The 9,527-nt window shown below is 42.7% G+C and overlaps 1 protein-coding gene across 1 annotated transcript in view; it reads right to left on the bottom strand.

The window, feature by feature from the left end:
• Positions 1–9,527, bottom strand: part of cherp (calcium homeostasis endoplasmic reticulum protein) — a 17,995-nt gene that overhangs the window by 3,100 nt on the left and 5,368 nt on the right. Inside the window, exons 3-12 of the mRNA XM_015396129.1 lie at positions 9,273–9,445; positions 8,758–8,895; positions 8,525–8,676; positions 5,351–5,462; positions 4,168–4,257; positions 3,673–3,862; positions 3,337–3,497; positions 1,331–1,585; positions 1,011–1,206; positions 684–925 (exon numbers count right to left, since the gene is read on the bottom strand). Of these exons, the coding sequence (XP_015251615.1) occupies positions 684–925; positions 1,011–1,206; positions 1,331–1,585; positions 3,337–3,497; positions 3,673–3,862; positions 4,168–4,257; positions 5,351–5,462; positions 8,525–8,676; positions 8,758–8,895; positions 9,273–9,445 (1,709 nt within the window). The remainder of the gene's footprint in view (positions 1–683; positions 926–1,010; positions 1,207–1,330; positions 1,586–3,336; positions 3,498–3,672; positions 3,863–4,167; positions 4,258–5,350; positions 5,463–8,524; positions 8,677–8,757; positions 8,896–9,272; positions 9,446–9,527) is intronic.

The following is a 9,527-nucleotide window of genomic DNA, read 5'->3' as shown; positions in this document are numbered from 1 at the left end:
TCGAGGGCTCCTGCAATTGCAAGTACGGTATTTCCCCCACAGACCACCAGGGCGGCCGAGAAAACCTTTGTTCAACCTGAAATGAATCATTTAATCATCCAAAACGTTATGGAACACATTAATTAACTGAAAAATGTTGCATAGTGTGCCTTTAAATTAACTTAAAGTAGAGTAACCTTCAGGTTAAACTTGATTTTCATTCAATATTCACCAAAAAAAAAACAAAAGTGAGTTTAATGTTTTCCTTTCGTGTTAACATGCTGGTATATAGTGCGCAATCTAAAGAAATAAACCACTAAAATGCAGATAAACATGGTTTAATCAGATTTAGCTGGACCGCTCTGAGCGTGTCCGATGACACGGTACGATTGATAAAATGGTACGGTTTACGCCCGGCTTTAGGGAACAATGACACCTGCCTACTTTCAAGCATGTCTTTGTTACTGCTGTTCAAGAAAGGATTTTAAGGTTTGAAAAAAGGAGGATGTTAAAAGGTTAAATTCTAAACAAGCCTTCTCTCAATACATGACTTATTTTCTATTTTAGATTATCGATGCTTTTTTGTTGTAATTCTGTTTATTTTGTAAAAAAAAAAAAAACTCCCTCAGTAGTGACTATCCCTGAGGCTGCGTCACCAGAGGACAGGAGAGATTCTAGTTACCATTAACCCAGAACTAACTCACTTTGACCAGTGGAGCCATGAGCCCGGCTGGCAGGTCGAAGTAGGGCACGTTGGGAACCAGACTTGGGTCGTCCTGGACGGGATGCTGTCGATGGCGCATTTGAGGCGAGTGGCCATTGAAGCCGTGCTGCGGCGGGCCAAAGTCCTGGTGCTGGCCCGCGCCCCAGGGTGGATGCTCGCCGCCGATGGCTGGTGGAGGCATCCGCTGATTGGGGTGGTGGTGAAGGGGAGGCCCGGGCATGTCTAGCAGCAAACACAGCTCTTGGTTTTATTAAAGATAAAACATTTCGATTATAACGGGGGGGGGGGGCTTTGTGTTCTCACTAACCTCCGGGAAATTCTCCCTGAGGGTAGTCGAAGCGGTGTGACGTGTACGGGGGTCTTTCGTAGTGATGTCTGGGAGTAAAGTCGTCCTGCACGAAGCGGGGCGGGAATCGGCCAAAGTTGTGCGGGGGCGGTGGGGGCTGATTAAAAGGGGGGTGCTGCTGGTGCGGCGCAAATGGTCCTCTGAAATGGGGCGGTCTCTGGAAGAAAAACAGTCGTACAAAAAATGTCAGGCAGAAAATAACAGCAAAGGTTTATTCTACCAGCGTGTGAGGCCCGCTTCATACCGTCCACACTAACGAGCAACATGGAGGCTAACCATACCTGCATCCGTGGAGGAAATGGGGGCTCTCTTTGACCCCATGGAGGCTGGTCGCTCTGATTCCCCCACGGGGGCTGCTGGTCAAACGAGTTCCAAGATGGGGGGCCAGGCTCAGAGCCTCCTGGCCCACTCCACAGGCCCCCGTCTCTCAGAGGACCTCCGCTCCAGTTCCCTGGCTCCCTCTGCTCATTCCACATTCCCTCATGGCTGTTCCAGGGGGGGCAGGGAGGAGGGGGCTGGTTCGGGTCAAAGGGAGGCTGGAAAAGGAAGGACAGATGTGGAAATCCAGACAGATCCAAGCAGATATTTGCTTTCGTTGAAAAGAAAAAGACCAGAGCAAAATGTGGCCGTTTTTGCAGGTTACCATCAGGTCAGTAGAATAAGTGCAGGTTCATCCTTTATATCTCCAAACACGGTTAGAGCAAACGCTTCTAGGCTAAACCACGTGTCCCTAGTGGATCCTTACGGAAGCACGGTCCGTACCATCCAGGCCGCCCTCTGCTTTAACTTTTAAAAAAAATACCTAAATGATATTAATAATAAAAATTTAACTTTATTGATCTCACTTTGGAGAAATTCCCTCTCTGCATTTAACCCCTCCCCTTAGGGAGCAGTGGGCGGCCACTGTGCGGCGCCCGAGGAGCAGTGTGGGGCTAAGGGTTCAGGAACCCAGAGTGGCAGGCTGTGGGAGTGGGAATCAAACCCAGAACCTCAGCATTCCAGCTCTATGCCCTAACTATTAGGCCAACTTCCCTTATTATTAGACCTGGATAATCCAGAAACAGTAAGCGTACTAAACTATAATGTGTTAAAGGTTAATTGCACTAAAATTAACCAAATATTATCCAATATTCACACACAAAGAAACAAAAACGGTTTTGGATTTAAATATAAATCTGAGTTTGAAGTTTTCCATTCGTGTTAACATGATGCTATATAGTGCGTTATCTAAAGAAAGAAACAACTATAATGCAGATAAACATGATTTAATCAGATTTACCGACTGCTCTGAGCATCGGCCATCAGACAAGCAGTTTAACGGACAAAATGCCAAAGGCATGAAAATTGACTCAGAAAAGTCAACATTTTTTTAAAGATCTGTTTTAGCATTTTTTAGTGATTTAAGGACATAAATAAGTAATTTTAGAACAATAATTACAGTATTTATGGCGGCCTGGATAAATATCTGCTTTCATATGCACAAATGAGCCTATTGTAAGGATTGCGCTTCCCCTACGGATCGTGGTTCCCCCTACGGATCGTGGTCCCCCCACGGATCGTGGTCCCCCTACGGATTGTGGTTCCCCTACGGATCGTGGATCCCGTACGGATCGTGGTTCCCGTTCCCCTACAGATCGTGGTTCCGGCTCCCCTACGGATCGTGGTTCCTCTACGGATCGTGGTTCCCGTTCCCCTACAGATCGTGGTTCCGGCTCCCCTACGGATCGTGGTTCCTCTACGGATCGTGGTTCCCGTTCCCCTACAGATCGTGGTTCGGGTTCACCTACGGATCGTGGTTTCTCTACGGATCGTGGTTCCGGTTCCCCTACAGATCTTGGTTCCCGTTCCCCCACGGATCGTGGTTCCCCCACGGATCGTGGTTCCCCCACGGATCGTGGTTCCCGTACTGATCAGGTAGTGAAATCGCTACCCGGCTACAGCGTTGTCTCTTTTCAATAAGGATGATGTAATACTGTTGGTTTGTCCAGAGTAAAGTCTTCTTCTTTCACAATGAGCACTGGACAGATGCAGTTAATAGTTATTCATTCACCTAGATTTGTTTTACATCCATTTAATAAATCCAATAAATTCCTAATGTCCCTGTGTGTATTATTATAAAGATTTATCCTCATGCAGCCTGGTGGATAAAGTGACTTTTCAATGGAACCATCTCAGTTCTCCTAAATAGGATCCTTAACCAGGACAGTCTTCCAGTTTTCTTCCAGAAGAAGCTCAGCCCAGATTTCTGAAAACAGGAAATGGAATCACAGATCGGATCAACTTTTACCGGCTGGTTGGGGTTCCAGGGTCCGACGTGCTGCGATTCAAACCAGGCAGGCTTGTTGGCGGGAATATCCGATGGTCCACTGGCGTTTTTGGAGTCCTGTGATCTGGGAGCAACTTCAAAGTCCGCTGAGGGAGGACCAATCACAGGAGGCTTTACTTCCCCTGCAGACCACAGGAGGAGACAAAAACTGAGCGCATGTGGCCAAGATTTATTACTTTCATTTTATTATTCCACATCTTAACCCCATTGTGTTCATCTAGCAAGCAGCAGGAATTCTGGAGAGATTTTAAAATGTAATCCTCCTTAGAGCTGAAGCCATTCAAGTGTTTCTCTTACCAGCAGGTGGCGCCAAGGATGGAGGTTTATCAGCTTCAGAGGGGGCTGCTGCGGGTCTTACAGGACCCGTCTGCTGCTGCTTCAGACTCACAACAAACTTCTCATGTTGGGTCTTTAAAGCCTGGATCTGTTGCTGGAAGGCCAGCTGGATGGGCTGCACCACGGCAGCATACTCCGTTATCAGGGACGCCTGAAAACCAGAGCGCCAAACATATTAGAGCCAGCATCACTTCCAGGAAGCCGGCATCACTTCCAGGAAGCCAGCACCACTTCCAGGAAGCCAGCACCACTTCCAGGAAGCCAGCACCACTTCCAGGAAGCCAGCATCACTTCCAGGAAGCCAGCACAGGTAGCTAGATGGGCAAGGATTCACTCCTCAAAATAAACAAAATGGAAAAACTAGTTCTATACACAAACTTAGCTCCTTCAGTTCTAGATCAGCTTGCAAACTGAGGAGATGTTCCTTCATAGAGTGACTGAGGCGTTCTCACAGACCTGGTACTGTCCCAGGCCCAGTGCCGGGTTCTGCAGCTGCTGAATGGTTTCCTCATCAAAATACCCGTTCTTCTCCCAAAGCTGCAGCAACTACAAACACAACAGGATGTAGAGACAGACAGAGAACGCTGATTTTCAAAGTGGGAGAACTGGAATCAGCCAAATATTTTCCATTTAAAACTTTTCAATCTGTAGATTCAAAGAGAAATAAATAAAAACGGAATTTTTTTACAGAGAAGTTCTGGATCTTAAAATGTGGAGACGAAAGTCTGGGTTTGGTGGACTTCTGGAGTTTCTTAACCCCTTAAGGCCGACAGGCCCGGTACCAGGCCCAACTCACACCTGCTCATGTTTTCTATTTACAGAAATGACTAAAACACAGTTACATGGTGTTTCTAGCCTCGTGAGACCATCCTGATCTCGCGAGCTTTCAAGGTTTCACTCGCAGATCAGTCTGGAGACTCTCCTTTAAAGAAAATTTGGAGCCGTTCACCAAACGAACGTCCAATCAGCGTTGGCTTTGAGGCGCGACAGTTCAGTCTAAAGAACACGGCGGCTTCAGCCGATGAAACTAGCGTTAGCGTGGCTATGGAGCAATTTTTATCGGAATTACAGAGTATTTCTTGACTGAAAGAAGAGCAAAACACTGCTCTGGAGGCTTTTCTCAGAGGAAAAGATGTTTTTGCTCTTCTCCCGACTGGTTTCGGCAAGAGTAGCCTGGCTGTTAGTACGTCATATGCTTCATTGATCTGATTGGTTTATTTGGTCCGTCTATCACCAACATAGGCCAATCAGCTAACCAGTATTTTTGCCCCTTCCCAAAATTACTTCAACGGAAGGTTTCCAGATGGATATGCGGAGCAAATCCATCTGGCAGAGTCAGGTTATGGTGTCTCATCCACACGCCTTTGAAATTGGGCTTTAAATTTCTAAAACTTGTTTCAAATACTTTTTCATAGCTGTGTAAATAAAAAAGTGTGACTCTACGGGACTAATGCCACAGCAGGTATTCATATTCAAAGTTTATCCCTGAAACCAAACATTTCATCTAATAAAGGATCATTTGGTTTAAAACTAGCCGCAGCATTTCTGTCGTTAGCAGAAGGGATAACAAAAACAATCAGGAGCCATTAAAGCTGAATTCCAGACTGATAAAATGATTATTAATGATTGACTCGTTTACCCGAGTGATCTTCTGCTGCTTCTCTTCCTCTACAGCGAGGAAACTGGTGCAGTAGATGGGGACAACCACTTTCTGCAACGCCGTCAGCAAATCCTTCTGCTGTTTCCTCTGGCTGGGAGAAAGTATCGACATGATCACACTGAAAGCACCGAAACAAGCTCATTTAAATCAACAGAACCAGGATTGGACCGGATTTAAAGCAGTAATATTAGTTCTCCTTAAATCCATTTAGTTTGTTCAAGTGTTAAAAACAATCATGTAGTCTTTGACAGAAGGTGTAAAACTTCTAATGCAGTCTAAAAGTTTCTGCAGCAATTCCTCCGGCCGTTACCCCTGGCAACCCCATGTCATTTCCTATTGGCATTTCACAATAAAAGCACAGGTGAACCTTAACATCACGGACTGCTGCTAAATTGTTCTCTCATCATGTTTTGGAAAAAAAGATCAACTTTGGTGCTGCTGTTTGAAAACTCCTCAGCAATAAAGTCCCTATTGGCTTTCCTACAAAGCACCAGATGATGTCATAGTCTAATCTACAATAAACCGGATAATTAAGGTTAAACTGTGAAACCTGTTTTCAAAACAAAGCAGGAGTTAAATGTGTTAAAACTTAAAGCACAGCTGTTTATTTGCTGTAATATTCGAACCTTATATCAATCACCTTTATTCCTTATTTAACGTTTAATTAAACAGATTCAACAAATGACCAGATTTTGTCTGTTTAACAATAATTGGGCATTTCTTCAAATATTCAAAGAACTGTGTCATTATTTAAATGCTAAATGCTAAAGTTAAATTTGTTAACCTTAATAATTTAAGGTTAGGATTTAACTTTTCAAGGCTAAATAAATCTATAGGTGTAGAGCCAAATAATTTGTATAAAAATAAATTAGGCCGGTTGAATTTGCTTTTAAATTACTGACAATTCATTAAGAAGAAAATTTATGTTAAGCTGATCTGGAATAAATAAGCAAATGTACTTAACATAAGTATTTGTTAATAATTATACGGTGTTCAAATGACTCCACTGGAAATAATAATAATATTTCATAATAATAATAATAATAATAATGATGAAAGTGACAGAGGATAAATTACAGAATTTAATTCCTACATTAAGATGAATGATGGAGGCTTTAAAATGATCTATTCTCAATGAATCCATAGCTCAGATATATCTGGAGGTTAAAATGACTGAAACTTTATGGTTTTTCTTCAACAGAACATATTTGTTCTGATGAGGCTCAAAGTCATCAAAGAAAGTGATCAGAGCTCATCTGAGCTCATCAGGAAGGAACCAGGAAAAGCTTCAACAAAGCAAATCAGAATAAAGGGGCAGAATAATCCCCTCTGATTGGTTAATTAACACATCAGTAGTCCATCTGATGTGTTGAGGACCAGCTGCTCTGCAGACCATGTTCCTGTATAAGGGACCAACATCAACAGAGAGATGAAGACGCCCACCTGAAGATGTCTGACATCAGCTTTGGCTTTTTGATTATTTAATTATACAACATGAATGAGAAGGAAATGGGTTTTAATGTGTTGTATTTTAATGAAATGGGAACATGTTTGATATTAGTTTCTTAATAGTGTTAGATGAGCAGCTGATGGCTGATGGTCAGTATTGGCAGAGATTTCTGGATTAGAGAATGAACTCTGATGATCAGGTCATCTCAGCCACCATTGGGAAAGAGGAGCGCTGAGATTAAATCCTCCAACTTTTCAATGTGTGCTTTGACTGAGCCTGATTCTGAAGAGCTGAACTGAATCTGTGTGAAACATCTTTATGATTTTAACATTTTGCATAGAGATTGATCCTTTTTTAGTTTTAAATAAACTCTGATTAATAATTTGACTTACCCTTTAGAGAGATGATGGAGTCTAATGTTTTGACTGATTTGAACTTTTCTCTCTCCAGGAAAACAAAAAGGGTAACTGATGATAAGAACTAAAAATTCAGCAAATAGATGGTTTACCATAAAAATAATAAAAATGGTTAAATGTTTTTGACAACTAGGATGTGATTCCAGGGCTCTATTTATTGGCAACATATCTTAGTTATCATGATCATGTCAGGGTCTTTCTGCAAAGATTCTGCAAGTCCTCCTTGAACATGTGTGGGTTCTCTCTGGGTACTCCAGCTTCCTCCCACAATCCAAAAACACTGTTAGGTTAATTGGCTTCTCTAAATTATCCTTAGGTGTGAGTGTGAATGGTTGTGTGTCTCTGTGTTGCCCTGCGATGGACTGGAGACCTGTCCAGGGTGGACAGGTCTCCAGTCCAGCCTCTATTTTTTTTTTTTTTTTTTTTTTTTTCTTAGTTTTTAGCTTTCTTTACATATATATACAATTTTAGTTTCTTAGTTTTTTTCTAGTCATTAATATTCCTTATTTAAATATCGATTACACAAGGATATTATCTGCTGTGCCATTAGGGCTCTATGATGATCTGTTCTCTCTTTGCAAAGATATGAATAAATGTGCCGACTGAGTGAAATCCATCCATCTCCGTTTATTTACCTGGGGTGAATACTTGATTACTTTTTTCCCACTAAAAGGAGATTACATTTTTTTTTTTGTCTGTCTGTCAAAGCAGCATAGAGAGATAGTATAGCTGGGAGGAAGAAACTTGGGAATTTTTTTACAGAAACAGGGAAAATACATTTAGGCCATTTAGTTCCCCACTCCACTGCGATTGGTGACATAAACGCACGTTAGTTGTTTGCCATCTAGCAATTAATTTTCCAATTTAGTTCAGGATTCGCAGCAGCTTTGCACTTTTCATTTGCAATATGGATTCAAAGGTTTATTAGACGGAAATGAAAGGTTTATCGTCTGCTGCAGCACAGGCGGCTTGCTCTGCATTATGACAGCAAACAGGATAATGCTCGGGGTTCAACTACCCGATCCAAACCATCGGCTCACATTAGCAACCAGATATAATGCAATTATGGTTCTAAGAGAACTTATTTCTAACCTTAAATCACAATAGAAGGCTAATACACATCTTTAACTTCTTTTATGACTTCTCCGAGACAATTTTGATGCTTTTTCCATTTTCATCATGGGACATCAGAGCCGTAAATCTGATTAAACCATGTTTATCTACATTTTAGTAGTTTCTTTCTTTAGATTAGGCGCTATATACTATAATGTTAACATGAAACCCTACCAGTGATGGAGAACATCGTTGGTTAAATAGATGAGGTGCAGGCGGAGCTCGAAGTGTGCGCCGTCGATGGTGATGCGGTTCCGGAGATGCGACGCCATCAGTTCACAATGCTGTGGACCCTTGGCGTTGTTGAACATCCAGTTTTTACCGGCCTGAGAGCAGAAAGAGCATCAGAGTTAGGATGCGGGAGCCAAACGGAGACGCCCTGCAGACCCGCAGCATGTGAGGCTTACAGAGATGGCGTCTTTAGTGCAGGTGTCGATGATGGGCTGCAGCAGGTTGTCAAACTCGGTGATGTCCAGCTGAGTTTCTACCAGAAGCTTCTGAATCTGCTGCTCCATTGCCAGGGCGATGGCGGCCGTCACTTGCTCCTGAAGACAACGTTTTGATTAAATGCAGCCAGTGGTGACAGAAAAGAACAGACAGAAAAGAATCCTTTTTTTTTTCTTATTGTTTTAGGTTAAAAGGTTTTGTTTTTTTAAATCAATATCAGGAACTGAAGAATCGATATTATATAGGTCAGCCAAAAATCCCAATATATCGCCAAAGCTATTTTTCCCCACACCCATACTTTAGTCTGTTACTAATTGCAAGCATAGATCTGTGAAGCTAACGGAGCCGAAAGCTCATTAAAACAAGCAGCTTACATCAAAGCATATCAATATGCGTCTTTAACGCCATGAAGGCAGAGTTTCATACCATCCCTGATGCTGACCAGAAACATCGGGGCCTCTCCTTGTTTTACTACCTGTCTGAGAGTGTAGAGGTGCTGCTCTTGTTGCTGCAGATTCCACTGGCTTTGCTGGATGAGTTCATCTATAGAGGGCGAAGCTGACAGAGCAACCGGAGGAGGAGGAACCAGCTGCATCGATGGAGGAGGCGGAATGTCCAGCAGGTCTTTGCTTCCAGGGTTAAACATATCTGTAACAAACCAAAGAAGAACGTTGGCCTTTTAATAACCATTAAAAACAAACCAAAGAAGAACGTTGGCCTTTTAATAACC

This window comes from Cyprinodon variegatus, unplaced genomic scaffold (assembly GCF_000732505.1).
Source record: "Cyprinodon variegatus isolate N-32 unplaced genomic scaffold, C_variegatus-1.0 Scaffold777, whole genome shotgun sequence".
Lineage (NCBI taxonomy): Eukaryota > Metazoa > Chordata > Actinopteri > Cyprinodontiformes > Cyprinodontidae > Cyprinodon > Cyprinodon variegatus.
This window is presented reverse-complemented; position numbering and strand designations above follow the sequence as displayed.